Raw genomic sequence first — 23,800 nt, forward strand, 5'->3', positions numbered from 1 at the left:
TCGGTGCTACATCTATAGTCACTTGACAGTACTACTACTGCTACTTAGCAGTACTGATAATTCCGCTGCTCGGTGCTAGATGTCGACTATGAAAATATTAGTCTTTTTTGTACCAAAACTGATGTATGGAGTGAGCAATCTATGTATTTTTTTCTCTATGATAAAGTCTAACAAAAAATCGTACAGCCGTGTGACACTCTCACTAGATGGCGCTGTATGTGTTGTGGTAACTGTATAGGGAAACATCAACTTTTCAATCAAGCTATCCAATTTCGTTATCCAATGTGTATTGCGTCTCATATTTTGCTTTAATGAGAGAGTGAGACGCGCTGACATTGGACAAAGAAATTGGATAGGTGGTATTCCACCCTAACAAGAATTACCGATGACTAGCGGAATTCCGAAATCCAGTAATACCGGTATATCTGACCGATTTTTACGGTACTGTAATACCGGAATTGATGAGGACCAATATCAAAAAATCGCAATTCCGTATAGAATGTTTTTGAGTTCTGTATTACAAAAAAAGAAGTTACAAATAATATTGCAATAATAATTTGTGTATTTTATGAAATGCAACTTCCAACACCAAAAATATGATATAAACAGAAAAACGGTCAATACCAGTTTTAATTCCGGTATTGCGGTCCAATATCGGATTACAATACCGATATTGAGAATTGTTAGATATTGGACGCCCTATGTCCAACGGCATCTATTTCAAATTCGAAGGACGACTTTTTGTTTGACATTACACCTCTTCTACTATTAACAACTCTTTGCCCTTAACAAAGAGAATTTGAAATAGAGAGTTACTGTCATGGTAAATTATGTAGCTACAGTACATTTACTGCCATCTTTCGACAGAAGATTAAAATTGTTAGAACGCCATTTGACTTTGATCATTATTCTTTCACTGATATGTGTTAACTTGTTAAATATTAATATTAACGCCATCTATTCGAGAATAGGCTGAAGGTTATGGCGCCATCGCTCCAAAAGATTGCACCATACCTATGGCCTATAGTCGAGTAGATGGCGTTAATATTAATATTTAACAATTTAACACATATCACTGAAAGAATAAGGATCAAAGTCAAATGGCGTTCTAACAGTTTTATGTTCTGTCGAAAGATGACAGTAAATTGACAGTGGCTACATAATTTACTTTGACAATCCGTCTCTATGCACTCTATTCTCTTTGCTATTAACAACTCTGCCCTTAAGCTACCAGATCAATAAACTTAACGTGGCAAGTGGTCTTAAAATCGACTGTTATAATCACCTCCTGCTCATACTTGGGGCGTGCGAGCGAGAGGGAACTATTAGCCTCTACCCGACCTTTAATCTCAATCGACAAGTGTTACAACCTCAGTATAATTCCTCCCGATTTTAAAATTTACTGCAAAATAGGATCTTAAGTGCCATTTTTTGATATAGGGTAATTCCCCAGTAACTGGCCACCTTTATAACTGGCCACCCCAAACCGAAAATGAATTCTATTCACCTAGTTAGTTATTGAAAGCTGGCCAGTTATTGAAACCTTATACTAAAATGAATTCTGTTTATAGGTAAATAGAATTCATTTTTAGTTTAGGGCGGCCAGTTCCTGGCGAATTACCCTAATGAAATTCAGCCTAAAAATATATCCTTTTTAGGGTACCGTACCCAAAGGGCAAAAACGGGACCCTATTACTAAGATTCCACTGTCCGTCTGTCTGTCACCAGGCTGTATCTCATGAACCGTGATAGCTAGAGAGTTGAAATTTTCACAGATGATGTATTTCTGTTGCCGCTATAGGTACAAATACTAAAAAGTACGGAACTCTCGGTGGGCGACTCCGACTCGTACTTGTCCGTTTTTTTATTCCACGTCGGTGACAAACAAGCATACGGCCCACCTGACGGTAAGCGGTCACCATGGCCTGTGATTTCTTTTACATGTAGTTCTATGTATAATAAAAATAAAATAAAAAAATACAAGAGAGATATTTTGAGATTTCCTGCAGAAATAACCTTCGTGCAAAGGCTAAACGTCTGAAAATGTCAAACAACTTCTCTTACATGCATGTGTGCGTTGTAATGTATGAATTAATATCACAGACGCCAAACGTCTTGTGTGTGACATCTCTTAAGAAATCTCTTATATTACAACGCGTACACGTCATCGGTGTGTCACCTTGGGACGAACACTACGGGAGAAATTATTTTAACAAAGTACTTGTCAATGGACCGGCGAGTTAGGACCGAACCACACTAGCGCACTAGCGTCCGTCACTGTCGCACTTATGACGCGCGCCGTTTTATCGTCACTTTCCCCCGCGCGAGTTGAGACACGTATATCCTAATACGCTCTAGATTCGTCGTCTTCTTCACCCATATCTGGAAAAAATAGCAGATGTTAATAAAAAATAAATGTGGCCATGTGCGAATCGGCGTGGTGAGCGATCACAATGCCATAGGGACTTACGGTTCGGCCACGACATCGAGCGACTTGCGACGGCGGGAGCGATAACCATAGGTTGGAGCGTGACACAGCGATTGGACCTATGGTTATCGCTCCCGCCGTCGCAAGTCGCTCGATGTCGTGGCCGAGCCGTTACGCGGGACCGTAAAGTTCAAATTCGCTTAAATAATCGCGTTCGCCTGACGTCCGGGGTACGGCATATACCTTCGCCGTCTGGCGCTCAAAAGGTCAACGGTAATAGCTAAAGTAACATTAGTAAACTTTACCTACATGTACTTTAAATGTTATCAGTAGGGATATAGCGAGAATGAAATCATTGATGATATGACCCATGTTAAGTACACTCTAGTCACTAGTCTAGTGGACAATAAAACACTCATAGATATCCTAGGCACAGCCATATTAATATTACAATATAGTCAGCAAAACTAAAAGCAATAATTATACTGCAGAGATTATTATAATCTTCCTCGCGTTATCCCGGCTTTTTGCCACGGCTCATCGGAGCCTGACGTCAGCGTGGCAACTAATGCCAGAAATTGGTGTAGACACCAGTTTTTAGTAAAGGGTTAAGTTAGACTCACCGCCTCGTCGGTGATGGCGTGTATGTGTCCGGGGACGGCATAACCCGTCCTCCACACACACGCTCTGAACCACCGCGCTCGAACAACAGCTTGCCTCGTTATACTATAGTTACTCACCGCCTCGTCGGTGATGGCGTGTATGTGTCCGGGGACGGCATAAGCCCGTCCTCCACGTACACGCTCTGAACCACCGCGCTCGAACAGCTTGCCTCGTGTCTCGTTATACTATAGTTACTCACCGCCTCGTCGGTGATGGCGTGTATGTGTCCGGGGACGGCATAACCCCGTCCTCCACGTACACGCTCTGAACCACCGCGCTCGAACAACAGCTTGCCTCGTGTCTCGTTATACTATAGTTACTCACCGCCTCGTCGGTGATGGCGTGTATGTGTCCGGGGAAGCGCGGCATATCCCGCCCTTCCACGTACACGCTCTCAACCACCGCTGCTCAAACACCAGCTTGCCTCGTGTCTCGTTATACTATAGTTACTCACCGCCTCGTCGGTGATGGCGTGTATGTGTCCGGGGAAGCGCGGCATATCCCGCCCCTCCACGTACACGCTCTGCCCGCGGTGGAACCACCGCCGCTCGAACAACAGCTTGCCATCCTCCACGCGAGTGTCGTGCGAGTCGTTATTCTCTCGAACAGGAGATTCGCCTTAAAAAAAAAGAAAATCTGATTATTTTCTTCTTGTGGTATTGTTGTAAATATTCGCGTCAAGGTTTAGCTAAGCCAAGCATTATTGCTAAGGTCCTATATGTTTCTTTTGTCCTTATTAATTGGGTGTATTTTCAGTCTGTATTTTATTTGTTGACTTTACCTTTACACGTGAAGAGATCAATTGAGTGATTTTCCTATGCATATGGAAATCATTATATATAGTAGGACTTTACAGGAATAAAACTTGTATGTACTACACACTGTCGTATGCACGTTCTGTGATCTGTGGTGATTAAATTTACAGAAAAATATAACATAATCTCAACTATACCTTGATTATTTGAGAAAATAATAATCGAATACCAACTTATTTGTGTGTGCCATATTAATTTAACAAAATGGATACCGAACCTTCCAGCTCCAACACAAAAGATTCAAGGAGACATGTACAAGGTAATCATTGTGAAAATGAGTCAGATTCGGGCGATAGTAGTACTTCGGCCCTTAGTAGTAGTAGTAGTAGTTCCTTACAGTGCAGAGTACTAGAAGACCTACATAAAGATTTAAGAGACAGTCTAAGTGAAGTGGAATTGGAAACGAACGATCAACCTGTCACTACAAAAGAAGAAAATGCCGAGACCAATGCGTTTGATGACAACATAACAATTTGCAAACATTGCAAAGCCTTAACAGAAATTTGGTTACAAGGTGATAATTCCGAGATTGAGGTAGTAACGAATACACGAGAAGATGAAATGCTAGGGGCACAACTCGATCATCCTTTCTCAAATCTTCCTGACAAAGAAAACAATCATGGTTTTGAGATAAATATCATTTATCAAAATGTTAACGGCTTGCGAACTAAAGCGAAAATATTTAAGCAAAAATTGGAAAAGGACACGTCTCCCGATGTAATAGTTGTTACAGAAACAAACTTATCAAAAGAGCTTGAGGATGACGAATTTTTTCCAAGCAAGTACCAAGTATTGGGCAAAGACGGCTTAAATAAACCCAAGAAACATGGTGTTGTTTTAGCTGCTAATAAGGATAAAGGATTTTCACTGCATGATGCTGTTACGAAAAATATCGAGAATTTGATAGAAGACAAAGAGCGATGGAAAGAAGATTGGTAGGAATTTCACTTAGGGACAGGAAAACAAACAAGTGGCTTCGGGAACATAGCAAAGTCACCAATGTAACCAGACGAATGGCGAAACTGAAGTGGGAGTGGGCTGGACATGTCACCCGGAAAGACGTCTCGTGGTGTAAGAGGCTGGTAGAGTGGAGACCTTGGGGAGAGTCACGCCCAGTAGGAAAACCAAAGATGCGTTGGTATGACGACATCAAAAGAACAGCTGGATCAAAATGGGTACAAAGGGCACAAAATAGATGGCAAATTGAAGGAGGCCTACATCTCAAAGATTGAAAAGGGCTAAAAAGAGAAAAGAGAAAGATAGAAGACAAACAATTATTGATGGCTATTTAAAAAAAAGAAAAATGTTACGTAGAAGTCCTTATACATTTTGATAATAGGTGACTTTAACCCTTACACCAATGGAAAATCTGCAAAACGGGCTGCTTATTTTAACCAAAGAAGTAAATTGTGGAACTACAATTGCATAGTGAACAATTACAATCGTATTTTGGATTTGGTGTTAAGTAATATACATTATAGTAATAGGATCCGTATAACCGATAAAGTTGAGACTCTAGTACACCCTGATGAGCATCATCCGCCATTCAAGGTAACCCTTAAGACAAACGCTAATGAAGAAAGTGTTCACGAAAAAAAGTGGCCACCTAAAGTTGAGCCTTTTTAACAGGCTTTTATTAGGTCGACCTGTATGTAACTAACTATGTAATGGAATCTAAGGTAACTAATTTAACCATCTTCCAAGGATCGTAGCGTCATGAAAATTGGCAGCTGTATGTAGTTCTGATGACAATACAATAATATGGTACTGTCGAACTGATCTGATGATGGAGACAGGAGGTGCCCATAGGAACTCTGTGATGAAACAACGCAACCTAATTGTGTTAGGTGTGTAGGTTTTTAGAATTGTCTCGATGAGTATTAGTTGTCTGTCGTAAGAAAAGTACAGTCAGCGATAAAAGCTTGTACCAAAAATGAAATTTTTGCCAAAAACTTATATAGGCATATAGAAACTTTTTGAATGCATACCTGACATTCCAATATTATGATCAAGTTTTGAAAAATCAAAAAAATATGTTATTTAGTCAAATGACATGTTCACAATAATCTTTAATAGAAAATTAGAAATCCTCCGCGAGACTAAAAATGCACTCTAACAGTACCTTTGCCATGGCTATAAAATAAGTTGCCAAACAAAATCAAAGACGAAAATGTAAGAGCAAAAATTTATAAACCAATTATAAGAACTCTTAATATCAAAATGCTACTAAGGTTAACGATTATTTAAATGAGTTTATTTTATGAATTTAATAGGGAGTATTACTGCAATGTTCTGTCGCCAGAGTGCAGCACTAATTTATTTAGTAACTTATACATACTAGGCCTTAAACAGTTTTTTGACAAGTTTTTACAATGACATTGATGATGCATCAAGGCGGATTGTTTGCAGGTGGCCTACCGCGAAACGCGAAAATCGGAATTTCTTTATCTGCCTCTCTATCGATCGAATAAGCAAGAGTGATAGAGAGACAGAAACCGAATTTCGACTGTCGTGTTTCATGTGATTGAGTTAGTGACGCCCTCTACGCAGAGTTTTGCGTAATATTCCCTATTATTACTTAATTTACTATATTCGCAATTTGCTAATTCAATTATATTTTATTCTATTGACATGTTTTAATTATGTATTATAATTAGTACTAGAAATGTAAAAAAATGTAGACTTAAGAATGTTGCAATGCCCTAACAGGGTGTCATGTACCTACAATAGTTATTTACGATACACGTGCGAATAGGATGGCGTTAATATTAATATTTAACAAGTTAACACATATCAGTGAAAGAATAAGGATCAAAGTCAAATGGCGTTCAACAGGTTTAATCTTCTGTCGAAAGATGGCAGTGAATGTACTGTAGGTACATAATTTACCATGACATTAACTTTCAAATTCTCTTTGCTAATATGGAATTTACACAGTGACGTCACGGTCAACTCACCTACTTTATATATTTCTATTAGTGATGCACCGACTATTGATTCGGCCGACTAGCCGACTAGCCGACTAATCGGCGCTCGATTGGCCGATTAGTCGGCCGACTAGTCGGCTAGTCGGCCAGATCATTAGTTTCGTATAATTTCAGGTGAAAAACAATAGTTTTGCTCCTTTGGTTGTGCTATTCATCATATATTAGGTCCTTACCTATGAAATTGGCGTTTTTGTTCATAGATATAAGTCTGATCCTAGTTTTTTTTTTTTACAAAAGTACATACACAATTACAATAAAACTACAGTGCACTCAATAAACAACGATTTTACATACAATTAATTGTTATTTTTTATTGTTAAGTGTTCAGAATTAAGCCTTGAAAATAGGTCTTTTCATGTGCTGTCGGTTCGAGTATTAAAATTACTTATATTTTTCTAATGGTACCAATTTTCAAGAAATGGAGATATTGAAAACATACCTTAAAGGTGTCAAAAATTACTGGAAAAATTTTGTTTGGTTTGAATTAGCCATCAAAAAAATATCCGCAAAATTAATTGTATGGAAATTCGTGTTTCGTTGAAATTCTCCGAACAAAACGCCAATTTCATAGGTAATGACCTAATATATGGATAAAAGGTATTCTCTACAGGTTCAAAGACCGATCACAAGAATCCTCGTTCAATTTCTGTCTTTCTTTTATTTTGCGATCCTGAGCAGACCGTCAGCACAACTTGTAGGAGGTATTTCCAAGGCTCTATTTCCCGTACGTAGTCGCCAGTTAAGAACCCATTCCCTGTAATTTTGCAATAATATTAACAGTTCCCCGTGGCTCCACCATTAAAAAAAATAAAAACGGAATAATAATAAAATCATTTAACTATAGAACTTGGCCATGAAATTACACGAGAATCAGTTGAGATCGACCTGTAGAGGAAAGCACCAGCCCACCATACGATAACGATCAAACGGTCAATTATTATGAACAAAAGTTTTCGTCTGCACCCTGAATAGGTATTTTGGTAAAATATACATAAAACATATGGCAAATATTGACTGTTGATTTCTTGTTTTTCCGTTTTCTTTCACTAATAAAGTGCCGACTAATCGGCCATTTTTGCCGACTAGTCGCCGACTAATCGCCGACTACAAATGTGGCCGGATAGTCGGCTTTCCCGACTAGTCGGCGACTAGTCGGTACATCCCTAATTTCTATCCGATTTAATAAATAGATATTGTGTTTAAAATTACTGCTATCTATGTTTTTCTAATCTAATTATCTGGTGCTTTATTTCATGAATGGTGTGAAATAATCGAACGAGCGAGCGAAGCGAACGAAGTTCTTACATTCGACTTGGGACACGCGACTGGCTAGGGGCACGTCCCGGCATTTCGATGTTTTTAAGCTGAGCTATCAGAGGATAGTTTGATACTCAAGAACTTAAGTAAATTTGTTCTAATTTAAATGAAATTGGGTAAACGTGTAATTGAGGGCATTATATTTTAGTCTTTAAATTATGAGCAGGCTCGATCAAGGGGTTATTGAGCTAGAAGAGCTTAGAAGGCTAAAAAGCTATTTGTGAGGGGTCTTGCTATTCTGGTCACCTTTTTACCACAGATACAGTATCAGTTAAGGGCTCCACAGACCTTGTAATATAAAGTTGGTCAAGCAGATCTTGTCAGTAGAAAAAGGCGGCAAATTTGAAAAATGTAGGGGCGAAGGGATATCGTCTCATAGAAAATTTGAATTTCGCGCCTTTTTCTACTGACAAGATTTGCTTGACCATCTATATCCACGCGATTTTTGATCCATTGCCGCCTATAGTGGGACATAAAATAGTAGAAATTAAATTAAATTGAAAGTTTGTCAGTAGAAAAAGGCGCGATATTCAAATTTTCTACGGGACGATAACCCTTCGCACCTACATTTTTAGCCGTTTTTTTCTACTGACGGAAATGGCTTGACAGACTATAAATTGTTGCCATGTGTAAGCATTTTACGTCAAAAATGTGACAGCTACGTAGAAAGTGGCGCCCTCATTTATTAACCGACTTCCAAATCTCAAAAGGAGGAAATTCGATTGTGATTTTTTTTATGTTTGTTACTTCTATCTCCGTCATTACTGGATCGATTTTGAAAATTATTATTTTGATTGTATGTTTGCTCCCGTTTCAGATTGCTCCCGTTTTTGTCAAAACCCAGTTCTGATGATGGGATCCATAAGGAATCGAGCAAAACTCCTCAAATCATAAACGCATACATATAGTGATTTATGTGTTTTATCGACAAATCAAGCATATACATTAAAAAAAGTGACATTTGATGAAGTGGAACTGCTGAATGATGATCAGAACGGAACTCTTCAACGAAGCATAGTTCACGTTTGGCGATTTGTCCTCTTCGTTATGTTTGCTAAGCAAGTTAAGTTTTTAAGCCATATTTTTGTCAAGCTCGAGTTCTGATGATGGGATCCACGACGAATCGAGGGAACTCCTCAAATCTTAAAGACATGCGTATAGAGATTTTTGTATTTTCATCAGAAAATCAAGCATTTTCATTAAAAACTGTCGCATTTGCTGAAGTGGAACTGCTGATGGTGATCAGAACGGAACTCTTCAACGACGCATAGTTCACGTTTGGCGATTTGTCCTCTTCGTTATGTTTGTTAAGCAAGGTAAGTTTTTAAGCCACTTTTTTGTCAAGCTCGAGGTCTGATGATGGTATCTATGAGGAATCGAGGGAACTCCTCAAATCATAAAGGCATGCGTATAGAGATTTGTGTATTTTCATCAGAAAATCAAGAATTAACATTTAAAAACTGTCGCATTTGATGAAGTGGAACTGCTGATGATGATCAGAACAGAACTCTTCAATGACTACACGTTTGGCGATTTCGAATTTCGATTTTGACGGAGCTGGCCCTGGAGCCAGACCTGAACCCGGACCTGGACCCGTAATTGGACCTCGACTTGGACCTGGACATGGACCTGGTCCTGGATCCGGAACTGGACCCGGACCCGGACTCGGACCCGGACTCGGACCTTGACCTGGGAAACCACTGATACCTAAGCTAAATAAACCATCATAGTGGTTTACCATAAAATGTAGGTATAAAGTATAATGATGCCAAACTTACTAGACCCTCCCACTCAAACCCCCGTACACCGCACCGCACACGCCATTAAGAGGGTTAGGTTAGGTTAGTGAACTGCGATCCTCACAGAACCGAAAAAAAGTGGGTTAGGTTAGGTTAGAACTGCGAGCCTTACAGACACGAAATGCTACTAGAAAAGTGGTTTTGGTTAGGTTCGAACTGCAATCCTCACAGAACCGAACTGCTATCAGAGAACTGGGTTCGTGAGGCTCAAACTGCGACCCTTACAGAAACGAAATGCTACCTACTAGAAAAGTGGGTGGTTTTACCTCCTTTTCTACATAGTGCACCATCTATGTACAATAATCTTTCACCGGCCCCCATAGAAGTCGGTTTTTTTTTCTTGAATAACATTTTCTACTATTTTATGTCCAACTATACGAGTAAGTAGGTGCAACAAAGTCAAACGCTCTGTATAGTTTTTGGCAAACCGCGAGTTCTCTGTTCGGGGCGAACTACTAGTTTATTTTAAATACAATCAAATACCCAATACTCACAGCTGGAGTTGACATGTTTCCTCGGCTGGGTGTGCCGGGGCGGCGCGGGCGGCGGGGAGTGGCGCGCGATGGCGCGCAGGTCGGCGTCGATGTCGCGCGACTCCAGTTGAAATGTTAGTGTGGTTGTGGGCTTGCGGCGCTTCTCAGGCGCCGGCGCCGGCTCGTTGGCCCGCCGTCGGAGGATGCGTTTCATTACTGGTTTCACCTGTGGAACAGCGTATAGTAAATAAATAAAACCCTTCTAATCATTATGTTCCTCGCGTTATCCGGGCGTTTTGCCACGGTTCAAGGAATCCTGAACACTAGTTTTAACGAAAGCGACTGCCATATGACCTTCCAACCTAGAAAGGAAACTAGGCCTTATTAGTCCAGTTTCCTCGCGATGTTTTCGTCGCGAAAAGCGACCACAAAATGTCCAATAATATATTGTACCTAAATGAAATGTAGAATTACTAAAATATTTAAGAAAAAGGCGAAAATTAAAAAAAATATATTATAGACAATAACTAATCAGGCATACATAACAGAAAACCGTATAAGAAAGAACAAGCGTGAGTCGGTCTTAAGGAAGAAAAAGATATAAAAAAATGTGTGACTACCCTTAGAGTTTTTTAATTTGCAATGAGTCAGATGACATTACGAAAAATACAAAAAAGAATGCTACATACCTCTGTTGAATCCCCATTCAGCTCCATACTGTGTCTCTCATTCTCTATCATTTTCCTCTTATCCTCAAAGTCATTGAGCAAGTTCTCTCGTAACTCTATCTTCTTCTCTTCAAACTCTTTTGCGGCTGCCTTCTTCTCTGCTATGTATTCTCTTTCTACTACATCGTATACGTGGTCTCTGGAAGTTAACGTAGCCATATTAGAAATACATTTAATATATATATATTTAGGGACAATCTTACGGATCGACGTAACCATTAAACTAAGCAAAGCTTGTCTTGTTCTCGTAAGGCTCGACCTTGGGCTCTACTCTTAGTACCACATACCTACACTACATACTAGGGTTAAACCAAGACAAGTCTGCAACGATTTTGATAGCATACGCAGTGCAAATGTTATTTATACGTCATAATTTAATAGATGATTGACATTTAAAATAACACTTGCACTGTGTGTGCTATCAAAATCGTTGCAGACTTATCTTGGTCTAACTTGGGCAAGTTAAATAAAAGGCATTTCCCCTCATTGTCACCTCAAAGCCAGTGGAGAACTTAGACGGATTCTAATGTTTGTACGAGTATCATGTAATGTAATGTTTATGTGTATTTAAGTATTTGTATATTATAATTATAATCGTTGTCTGAGTACCCACAACACAAGCCTTCTTGAGCTTACCGTGGGACTTAGTCAATTTGTGTAAGAATGACCCTATAATATTAAAAAAAACCGGTCAAGTGCGAGTCGGACTCGCGTTCAAGGGTTCCGTACATTACTCAATTTTTAACAATGTATTTGTTTATGTGGAACGTGAATGACATGTCTTTAAAAAACCCTTAGAGGTTGGATCAAAAACTAAGTAATTAACCCGTGGAGCGCCCTATTGTCACACGTGTTATAGTAACTCCTATAGGAGTTCCATACTACGGTAATACTCGGGCGCTCCACGGGTTAAGTCTGACTTACGCTTGACTGCACATCTCTAACAGGTTTTCCTGTCATCTATAGGAAAAGAACTATTTTGTGTATTTTATGCAAAATTTTAGACCCAGTAGTTTCGGAGATAAAGGGCCGGAATGGTTGGATAGCCAGACAGACAGACGCACGAGTGATCCTATAAAGGTTCCGTTTTTTCCTTTTGAGGTACGGAACCCTAAAAAATGAGTATGAGTAATGATCCTTCGATGTTCATGGCAGCCTTACTTGTATATCTTGTTGAGCCTGAGTCTCTCGTGCAGCTGGTGTTCTAGTCTCTTCACGCGGCGCGTGTACTCCGGGTGAACTCCATCCTCTAGCTGTTGCAACTGCTTCTTTAGGCTCGCTAACTTGTCTTGATACAATCTAGAAAAATAGAGATTTATGTTGAATTTTAGTTGTAAGGCCCACCATACAAAATTTTTCTCATTTTAATTTTTACCTTGTTCTACAATAAATTGGGATGAATTTTATTTGTTTTTGTAAGCAACTAGCGACCCGCCCCAGCTTCGCACGGGTTACACAAAACCTTAACAAATTATACACCTAAACCTTCCTCAAGAATCACTCTATTGATAGGTGAAAACCGCATGAAAATCCTTTCAGTAGTTTTTGAGTTTATCGCAAACATACAAACAGACAGAGGCAGCAGGGGACTTTGTTTTATAAGGTATAGTCTTCTACCTGCCACTTTGTGTAAAATTATTTCATATCCCACTTCAGTAGTAAATTTTATGACCCTTTTCATCCAGTTATAATACAGGGTGGAACATTTCTAGAGACTGAGCTGAAAGGATAATGTTATCGAAGTGATCTACAATCGAGTTATTATAATCGTAAAGCTGAAGTAACAAGTAAAACAAAATCAATAAAATGAAATATTTTTATATCAGTGACAACCCTACAGAGATATTTATATTTTAAATTGACACATGTCATGTCATACAATAGGATCTACTTGCTAGGGTTGTAACATACAGATTTATGCACTAATGTTTAACAAACTGTATCTCTAAAACGGTTAGAAATATTAATGTGATAAGTGAAAAATAAAGTATGTAGCCTAAACAATTCCCCGTTTGCGTAAAAGTCCTTCATTCTGTTCCACCCGATATAAAACTATCTTATAGTACCAACATTTTTATGAATAAGTGGGTTAGGCTTTTAGATGCTCAGTAATTTCTTTTTGGTTGCTTGTACATGATATTTATGGGTTAATTTTGTATGTAAATAGTTTAAGCCCTGAAAATGAATACAGGCTACACTTTTGAAAATTCATTTCATAGGGATCATGCATACATATTAATGAATAATACATATTAATTTGCAAACATACACATAACCTTGTTGTTCAAGCATGTATTTACAATGATGTAGTGATAAGGCAGACATGTAGATAAAACATTGCAAGTTGTTGATAAAAATAAACTATAGTATGGCCTTTTTTTTTCACTTATATGATGCAATGAGATTTCCAATTAGTTTTTTTTTTTGTAATATTGTGAAAAATAACTTACTGTTCTTTATGCTCCAGAGGTTCGTCATTGTTGGGTATGTCTGTCTCACTAGCTTCCTCAGTATCTGTAATACAATAATAACCAAAATTAACAACAAAAATAACATAATCACATGCATCTTAAGGCACCAGCCTGTTGACCACATTAGCGCCACTAAATCAAGGTGAAAGTGACATCTTTACAGCTACGTTACGTCACGGAACGCTCCCACCACAAATACGCGGGAACACTAACCTCTTACCCCTATCCTAATGAACCTAACCTAATTACATTTACGTAACTTCTGTTTATAAACAACGTGCACACTCTTGTCACGGCCGCGAGTCACCAATCCAGATAAAATAGACGTAAAATGACGCCAAAATCACCTGATGACATTCATCGTAAACAAACCGTACCTTCGTCACTGTCGTCCGCTGGTGGCGGTGGTATTGCATCCTCCTGCTCCCTGTATTCGTCCAGGTCGTCGTACCCGTCGTCTTCGAAGTCGTACTCATCGCCCGGGCCCGAATATGGTGATCCTTGGTAAGACATAGTCGAGGCGACGCGTAGAAGTTGCATACAGATTGACTGCGAACACCGTCTCAGAAGCAAACTCTGGACACGGGAACGTAAGATAACAACCCTTGCAACAAGTTACAGGTGCCACTTATGTCACTCATATAAAGAAATTACATTAAAAACCACTACGACGAAACAACGAAATTGGAGCAAATTGAAGTTGTTTTACGTCAAACTCGACATCGACAAAAGCATCTTTCGAAATAAGTCCACTAATTTACATTGACTTACAGATCTGGTCACAATATTTAAAATGCCATAGTGTATAGCAATGATCTATATACAAGAAAGAGATCGCTATATAACCTTGACAAGATGAATTGTCTACTTAATTTTGTAGGGTTATGGCAAAGACAATTACAAATTGTTTTTTTTAAAGGAACGATTAATCGAACGTCTAGTCGATTCTTGCCAGCGATTCGACTTCTTTTAAATAGAAAGGATGTGAACTAAGTTTAAACTCAAATTTACCCTTTGTTTTTGACTTTCTTTTTATTCTTTATGTGATGAAACCGTTACTTTATATTTAATCACTTTTTTAACTAATCACTGCCTCTTTCAACTCGATACCGACTGATACCGACTCTATAGAAAAGTGGGCGGACACTGGTCACTATGGCATGTTTTATAAAAACTTTATATTTGTCTATTGTTATGATTTGACGTCATGAAGTTGGACGTCATCTTGGATGAAAAATTCTCACTTTATTATTTATATAGCTAAATTAAACACGTTAGACGACTTGTGTGTGTTGTTTTCGTTCATTTGTCGACTAAATTAAACCAGGTGTACAGTGATGCGTGTTTAATTGAGACTCGTTCCGTTAATTGGATGGCAGTGTAACGGTGACGCTCTACGCTTTTGTGTCGGTGATGTAATTTAGGTGGCTTCCTAGTGGCAGTCGCTACAATGGAAGAATCTTCATTTACAATCCCCGCGGACGACAATGGTGATACTGAGCTCGATCCTAGAATACAGGTCAGTGAGTGACTATATAATGTGTCAACTGTAATCGTGTACTTCTGTAACAGTAACCATGAGTGTCAACTTCGTAGATTATTTCGCCAGCGAGCACAATGGATACGATATTTTATATCAAAACATGAAATACGGGCTGATAGCTAGCAAAGAGTTCTCAGACTACCTCAGAGAAAGATCGAATATTGAGGAATCGAATTCTAAATTGCTGTCGAAGCTAGCGAAACAGGCGAACAGCAACTGCGCTCAAGGCACTTTCGCCCCCTTTTGGGGCGTGTTAAAATGCTCTGCCGAGAAACTGTCCAATTTGCACCAGCACATGTTTCAGAAAGTGAGTGAGCTGGTCAAAGATGTGGCAAGGTATGCCGAAGAGCTGAATAAGAAGCATAAAGCGGTGAAAGATTCCGAGTCTAGCACTCTAGAGGTGGTTCTACTTATACAAAACACTAAACAGGCTCTACAGAAGGCGAAAGACTTGTACACAAGCAAGGGGGCGGATCTAGAGAAGCTTCGCAAAGATAATGCTTCAGTGAAAGACATTGAGAAAGCTGAAGTCAAATTTAAAAAGCTACATGATGACTACAGGCAGCTAGTTGAAAAATATAACATGGTTAAACAAGATTTTGAAAAGAAAATGACACAAACATGCAAACATTTTCAAGATGTGGAAGAAGCACATTTAAAGCAAATGAAACAGTTTGTGAATGTCTATGCTGACATTATACAGAATAACCATGACCTCATGGGTCAGGTGCATAGAGATTTTAAACATCAATGTCTTGAGTTAACAGTTGAAAAACTACTAGAACAGTTCATTACTGATAAATACATGGCAATAGAGAAGGCAAACTTAGTAGAGCTGCCAGTTTCTTTACCTAAACCAGGTTCAGCTAACAACTCAATATCAGAAGCTGATCAGATATCTACAGTTTCAAATGGGTCTCACAAACCTGCACAACCCCCTAAGGCAGCTAAGAAAGAGAGCCAATCTTTTGCCAGCAAGACCTCTAGAAGGACCACATCTCTGTTAAACCTGTTCACACCCAATTTCCAAAGTAAAGATGAACCAACTGGGAGCATTGAAGGGGCCGCCCCATGCTCTGCCCCCTCTAGCCCCAGTGGAACCCCAGCCACGCCTGTAGCCCCTGATAAAGATGCAGACATGGGTCGCACAACACTCAGAGAGTCTAAATGGTTCCTACGCAGCAGAAGAACCAAAACAAAACTGAAAAAGTCCAAAAAGAAAAAGGATGAGATTTCTGAAAATTCTAACATCGGTGATAAGTCTGACTTAGAGGAAAAAGAAGAAGAGGTTCTAACAAAAGATGATCTGATGAACTCTCCAGAGGTAGATGATGAAGGGTACTGCATCAGACCTAAAGATGAGAAAGGTAGTGTTTATTCTTCATCTGATACTGACTCGGAGGAAGAGAGAGAGCAAAAGATACATGTAGAGATTAAACCTATTAGTAATGGTAGTGCTCCTATGTCGGCGAGTGTAGATGAGCTAAGAGCAACGGTTGAAAACATCTCCTTGTACAAAATTGGAACAAATACGAGGCGCGGCTCAAACGCGAACGCAAGCAAAGCCAGCAGTGACTTATTAGACTTGAACTTTTTCCAGAGTCCCACAGCCAGTAATCCCACCTCTCCCCATGGTGTCTCGAACCCTTATGCGCCTTTACAAGCTAACCAATCGCAGCTCTTAGAGAGCCCTACTCCAGTATCCACAGCAGATGTAGGAGACCTGTTTTCAGAGGTTGGAGAGATGAGCCAAACTAACATTCGAACGTCCACGCCTACAATGTCGTCTATCTCGCTCCCGCGCCCGCCTTCAAGGCGATCAGAGGGAGATTTCCGAGCCGCCGGCTCGTCAGGGTCCCGAGGGCCGTCTCCTCTCACAATAGGCATGGCTGATACAATACCCTTAGCTGTAGCCTTCCATGAGATCATACACTCATACTTCCGAGGTTCAGAAGAGTCTAAATGCCAAGTGAAAATGTCAGGAGACATGATGTTGTCCTTCCCAACTGGCATAGTAGGTGTATTAGCTAACAACCCCAATCCGGCGAAGCTCTGCTTCAGACTGAAAAACATACACAGACTAGACAACGTCCTGCCTAACAAACAACTTATTAGCATCAATGCTATGATGTCAACTCGTGACACAACCGTTGTGGAATTTAACATGCCAGCATTAACTTCTCTGCTTAAACGACAGTCTGAAAAGAACCCCACAGCTCAATACTTCAATGTAGACATATTGAAATATCAAATACGTCCAAAGGCCGGGGCAGCATCATGTCCATACCAACTAGTATCATACTGGAAATGTGAGAGAGAGCACACTGACTTGAAGGTGGATTACAAGTATAATCTCCATGCCATGAGCCCACCTTCTCCATTGCTAAACGTATCTGTGTGCGTGCCCATGGATGGAGGTGTGACGAACGTAATAGCTATGCCGAATAATACTTGGAACGCGAAAAACGAGCAAGCTCTATGGCGTTTTACTGAACTGTCCCAGCATTCTGAGGATAGGGGAGTAGGGTCTTTAAGGGCGCGATTTGAGCTGGAGCATGGGCCTTCTACAAAGGCTACGATCTCTGCTCAATTTAATTGTGAAGGTGCAACACTCTCAGGCATAGAGTTTGAGCTGATAGGCAGCGGCTACCGCCTTTCCCTGGTCAAACGCCGCTTTGTCTCTGGCAAATATATTTGTGATAGTGATATTCACTGATCGGTCCAATCCCTTATGAATGTTTGTACATACTTGTATTGTATGCGGAGTGCGTAGATTTGACTAAGCTCGTACATGTTCTGTACCTTATAGGATTGTTTCCTGTCCACTTGGAATGATTTCATGTAATTTCCTTTTTAATTAGTTGTATCCTTAAACTACATCTTGTATTAACTTTTGTAGTAGTTATTTATGTTATGATTGATTAAATTCAGAGTTAACTAAATTATATTCAATATGATTAGAGATGTGCCATTTTTACATTACTTGCTGAATTGTGAGACAATAGTAATTCTACTGCAGGCTTTAAAATGTGAGTGTAGGTACCTCTTTTTGTTTATTTCTAGTATGCATCACAAAGTTTTATGTTATTAATAAGCTTTTTTGTAATACCTATTTAAACCCCAACAAATTAAGATACTTTATGAAAATATACATGGGAATATATTAAAAGTAATTATTAAAATGTTGATTTCTCAAGTTTGACTTAAAATATATTTCGAAAATAATAGTGCCGAATTTTATGGGGTTTCAGTGGACAACATTATTGTTTTTATTGTTAGATCGTAATTTTGAATGATAGTTATAATTTTGTAGTGGCCTAAATGAGATGCAATAAATATTATAGTTATTAGATTTGACTAACACTGTGTTTAAGCTCACAGATTTCATAAATTTAAACTTATAATTTTCTTCCATTGTCCAAATATTTTGAGAAATTAAATAATATTAAATAACTAAAATATTGCAACTAATAGAATTTCTAAATCTTCAATAACTTGGCTTTGATTAATCAATTATGAATTTGATTGAATCTCGGAGTTAATATTTTTTTTATTTGAAGCATTATATTTTAAGAATTATAATAAGTCAGCATTTAGTTGCCCACCACCGCATAAATATATCTAACCATTACTCACATAAATGTTAATTTCGTTTTATTTACTCAAGAGTAATCTCATCTATTTATGTTTTATATAAAGATCCCATCATACCTAAATGTATATGAAGAACATTTATTTAAATACCTATTCATGGCCTAATGCTTTGTATTATTCCAATCCATTTAAATAATGTTTAGCTAAGTGTTACTTTACCAAAACGGGAAGTGTTCATAATAAATAACAGACTACCATATATAACTTTAGATAACTGTACCTTAGTACAAGAGAACCATTCCAATTATTCTAAACTTTAATATTTAATTGTTAAGGGTTAGTTTTGTATAACATACTTATTCGCCTCTGGTTATTTTGGTGCGTTCAGAAATTGGCGTTACATTTGTTTTTTTATTCTCTGGGTAGCTACTCAAAAAAAAAAGTTTAGTACTGTAACTGAATGCGTATTTTTATATTGTAAAATTTATCGCATGTGTAATTTCTATATAATGTAACTATTTACAATGATTATAATTTGGAAATTAAATGTAATTCTAGCCTTTTCATTGAACTTTTATTTACGGATAAGTGAAAAGAAAGAAACACTAAGTAAGTATATTTATAAGTATTGTTTTGCTTAGCTATTAGTGACAGGAAACATTCCTTGAGGTGTTACTGGGCAGTTCTCATGCAAACCAAATTGTACATTCATGTATATAAAGTATTCTTTAGCTAATAAAAGTAATGTAAGAAAAAAAAACAGGCGCCAAAATGTATAGAAAATTTTTGACGCATTGTAAATACTGTCATCATTACAGACGTAATTTAAGAAAAATATAAATGATGGTCTCTACAAACGTCACCGATAACCGCATGCGATTTGCGATACATTGCGGCAATTGATCGATCTATAGAATTCGTTGCTCCCACTTTGCCGACAATAGGGTATTATACTGTATTTAAAATAAATTATTTTACATCGTGCATGAAATAAAGCACCAGATAATTATTAGAAAAACACAGATAGGAGTTATTTTTAAACACAAGTTCTATTTAATAAATCTGATAGAAATATAAAAAGTAGGTGAGTTGACCGTGACGTCACGATGTAATGTTTCATATAAATTCCATATTAGCAAATCGTTTTGACAGTTCTAAAAAAGTAACTGATTTGACTAGTAAGAAAATACCCTATTATCTTAAATCGCATGCCATTTGTTGTAACGTCTGTAGAAGCCTTAATAAAAAAATTGGGCGCCAAAATGAATGAAAGAAAGTTTTGACACTTTGTACATACTGCCAACATGACAGCCGTAATTTAAGAAAAATATAAACATTTAAGACTCAAAGACTGTTTGTACGAGCTGTCCCTTATTCCCAACATGTAAAATATAAATATAATCTTATCTATAAGTAGATGTATGATAAATGGTATTGTCTCAGTGATGTCTCAGATGTTTCCCGTCGCTAGTTGTTGCTTGCTGTTGCCACATAATTGGGAGTACCGTGTGTGGGTGCCGTGTGACTGTCTCAAGTTTTTTAAAACTTCGCAGGTGGAGTTGGAAAAGCTGAACGCTGCCACTGATGAGATCAATAAGCTGGAATTGGAGCTGGATGTGAGTAACTCTTAATAGAAAGTTAAAAACATTAGAATTCAGTCAGCATCAAAAGTAAGCTGAAACAACGCGCCTAATGTATCTGCCACCCTCGAATACTTTTTGAAATAGTGATATTATACTCTGGCAAACTCACTTTGTCGGTCGGGGTGTGCCAGAGTATATCTCTTCAGTTCGCGTTCAGAAGTATCGGCCACATTGTAATTGTTTTACATAATTCATTATTTTTGATGCTGACTGTACAAGCCGCGGAATAATAACAACGGAATCATTTCAAAAAGGAAATGAGCTCATACCTAGATCTTAGATGTAGAGCTAGATGCTAATTCCCTTTCTTGAGGTTGTATGAATGTCGGCCTTTACTTATAGTGCGACCTTAGAGCATTTAGTAACTGGAGACGCCTTGGCTGTTATTTTCTGTACAAAACAGTCTGCCGATTTCTGCGGGAGGGAGGGTCAAATGTATGGCTATTTGTACATGATTTGTACGTAACGTACAAATAGCCATGTCAGATAAACGTCAGTCCATACAAAAGTTTGCACAATTATGCAAGGTTGTCGGCATAGGGGTAAGCTCTTAAAGGCGACTCCGGTTATTTAATGCTCTTCAAAAAAATCATACTAAATTGTTGCCATGTTTAAGCATTTTACGTCAAAAATGTGACAGTCACGTAGGAAGTGGCGCGCGTTACCTTAACACTGTGTTTACTGCTACAACATGGATTACCTATCAGTAAGATTAACGGCTCATTTAGGCGATACGAGAACTCGCATGCGAGTTTCATTACATTGCGGGCTTTGATCGGTCGGTTGAATTGGACGTAAACAACAGTCCGCAATGTAACTAAAATCGCATGCGAGTTCGCGCGCCGTCTAAATCAGCCTTAAGGGCCATTTGCACCAACCATAATTAACAGACTGATCAACGTTCACCAGAGAACTTCGAAACTTTCCATACAGCAAAATTTAACAAACGCTAAAACGGTGGCCCTAAGTCGGTTATTTGTGATTTATAGTGCGTAAAGCTTAACTATAAGAAGAATCGTCGAATAATGTTACAATGTAACAGGTAACGATGCAATTATCTTTAACATGCTTCGTGTAATACCGGCTCAAAAACGTGTAACCATTATTAAGAATGGTTGCTAATTGTCTGATATAGCAGCAAAATATATTATAAGCAGATATGTTATAAGCAGATATAACTAAGTACATCGATACAATGCTTAAAATTATCTGAAAACCACATTTATCAGTAGTGTAACAAAAATTACATAAAAACGGAAACACCGTCGGGAAAAAAAATTATGTAAATTCTAAGATGCAACCTTAGCTGACAGCTAAAAAAGATGGCGTTGTTATGTTTTGTGGTCACTGAATTGTCAGGCGTCAACAGAGTTAAGTTAGTACGTAATATTTATACCTACAACCGAGCTAACACCTCTTTAATTAATACGGTTAGAAAAAGACGAGTAGTCTATCTCGCGGGCGAGATACTGTCGCGCCCCTCCTGTGCTAGGCCTACAGAGACATACTGAGCCAAATAGGCACATCTGCTGTGAGATGAGATAGGGTTAAACCTTTTTTTGGCCACAGTGTGGGTTATAACTCACAGATTATAATGGTACCATGATGTGAAACCGAACAAAAGTATGTAGTCTTTGGTTTAGGTATGTTTCTTATATCTAAAGACATGTTATTTTAAATGATTGCAACGCCATCTGCCTTAAGCTTTGTGTTTTATCCTCATCCGAAGCTTAAATTTGTCTTAGACTTTACGTCTCATATAACAACGTGTCCCAAAATTCAACGATAAGCTGGCACCAGAAGATGGACCTGATCATGACTACTCGAGGAAAAACAGAAAAAAAATTTATCTCAATTTATTATGGAATTACAAAAAAATATTTAAATCGACACCCCTAATGGTATTTTTAACGACCATGTCTACAATTTTTCAAATATTTCTGTTTTTATTTTTGTATCGGCAACCTAAGTAGCACTCCTATCCACCACAACCCTAAAAATACCAGAATACATGTAGTTATTACACAAAAATTAATCAAAGTTAGTTTATCCTTAAAATTTTAATTTTCAGTCCGTAATTATTCCCTACATTTACTCTTCCCTATATTTACTCAAAACCTTCGAGCAACACCGGCTTCCGAAACATCGGCAAAACCCATTGAAACATTGGACGAGCTTCGCCAAAGAATCACACAGGCTGCGGATCATATCAATGGTAGAAGATATGCACGACTAATCAAACGATCATTAGGGTTCCGTACCCAAAGGGTAAAACGGGACCCTATTACTAAGACTTCGCTGTCCGTCCGTCCGTCCGTCCGTCCGTCCGTCCGTCCGTCCGTCCGTCCGTCCGTCCGTCCGTCCGTCCGTCTGTCACCAGGCTGTATCTCACGAACCGTGATAGCTAGACAGTTGAAATTTTCACAGATGATGTATTTCTGTTGCCGCTATAACAACAAATACTAAAAACAGAATAAAATAAAGATTTAAATGGGGCTCCCATACAACAAACGTGATTTTTGACCAAAGTTAAGCAACGTCGGGAGTGGTCAGTATTTGGATGGGTGACCGTTTTTTTTTTGCTTTTTTTTTGTTTTTTTTTTTTGCATTATGGTACGGAACCCTTCGTGCGCGAGTCCGACTCGCACTTGCCCGGTTTTTTTTAAAGCGATGTCGTGTCTGTATTAATGCCGGTGGCAGGCAATTCGAACATTTACTCTATTTTTTTTTTTTGCGCCTAGTTTTCCTAGAGTATTATACCATTTTGGAATCTTGGTTAATTGCGTCAACTTTCTAAAATACTTGCCATAGTAGTGTCACTACTTTTTTTGTACACCACGATGAGTGAAAGTGGACTGAAAGTTAAAATTTTAAGGATAAACTAACTTTGATTAATTTTTGTGTAAAAACTACATGTATTCTGGTATTTTTAAGGATTGTGGTGGATAGCAGGGCTACTTAGGTTGCCGATACAAAAATAAAAACAGAAATATTAAAAAAATTGTAGACATGGTCGTTAAAAATACCATTAGGGGTGTCGATTTTCATATTTTTTTGTAATTCCATAATAAATTGAGATATAAAAAAAATCTTTTTTTCCTCGAGTAGTCATGATCAGGTCCATCTTCTGGTGCCAGCTTATCGTTGAATTTTGGGACACGTTGTATATACAATCAGTAATGTTTAGTTACATAAACTACTAGAGTAGGTAACTAGGTAGTACCTAGTTGGTACCTACTTAAAACTAACTTAGCGGATATTCCTGAACAAATGAGAATTGATTACGGCAGCTCTTTCAATTATTTCGCCATGTTATTCGGCACTTCTCCAGGCTCATCA

The 23,800-nt window shown here is 38.4% G+C and overlaps 3 protein-coding genes across 4 annotated transcripts in view; 2 read left to right on the plus strand and 1 right to left on the minus strand.

The window, feature by feature from the left end:
* Positions 1-1,858: 1,858 nt before the first annotated feature.
* LOC134792996 (sin3 histone deacetylase corepressor complex component SDS3) lies at positions 1,859-14,641 on the minus strand. Its single transcript, XM_063764503.1, has 7 exons — positions 14,059-14,641; positions 13,661-13,724; positions 12,372-12,509; positions 11,172-11,349; positions 10,504-10,708; positions 3,546-3,709; positions 1,859-2,382 (listed from the first exon to the last, which is right to left on the minus strand). Exons 1-7 carry the CDS (start codon positions 14,219-14,221, stop codon positions 2,287-2,289), a joined length of 1,008 nt encoding a protein of 335 aa, XP_063620573.1. The 5' UTR covers positions 14,222-14,641; the 3' UTR covers positions 1,859-2,286.
* Positions 14,642-14,844: 203 nt separating this feature from the next.
* The window catches only part of LOC134793015 (SH3 domain-binding protein 5 homolog), a 39,637-nt gene continuing 30,681 nt past the window's right edge, over positions 14,845-23,800 (plus strand). The window contains exons 1-2 of one of the 2 annotated variants that reach the window (XM_063764537.1): positions 14,845-15,200; positions 20,372-20,434. In XM_063764537.1, coding sequence (XP_063620607.1) covers positions 15,132-15,200; positions 20,372-20,434 — 132 coding nt within the window. In that variant the 5' untranslated portion in view covers positions 14,845-15,131. Of the gene's footprint in view, positions 15,201-20,248; positions 20,435-23,800 lie in introns of those variants that run through there. The other variant, XM_063764536.1, reaches the window with a different exon arrangement.
* LOC134793007 (F-BAR domain only protein 2) lies at positions 15,196-19,382 on the plus strand. Its single transcript, XM_063764522.1, has one exon. It carries the CDS (start codon positions 15,259-15,261, stop codon positions 17,938-17,940), a length of 2,682 nt encoding a protein of 893 aa, XP_063620592.1. The 5' UTR covers positions 15,196-15,258; the 3' UTR covers positions 17,941-19,382.

The sequence above is a fragment of the Cydia splendana genome, chromosome 8 (genome assembly GCF_910591565.1).
Source record: "Cydia splendana chromosome 8, ilCydSple1.2, whole genome shotgun sequence".
Taxonomy (NCBI): Eukaryota; Metazoa; Arthropoda; class Insecta; order Lepidoptera; family Tortricidae; genus Cydia; species Cydia splendana.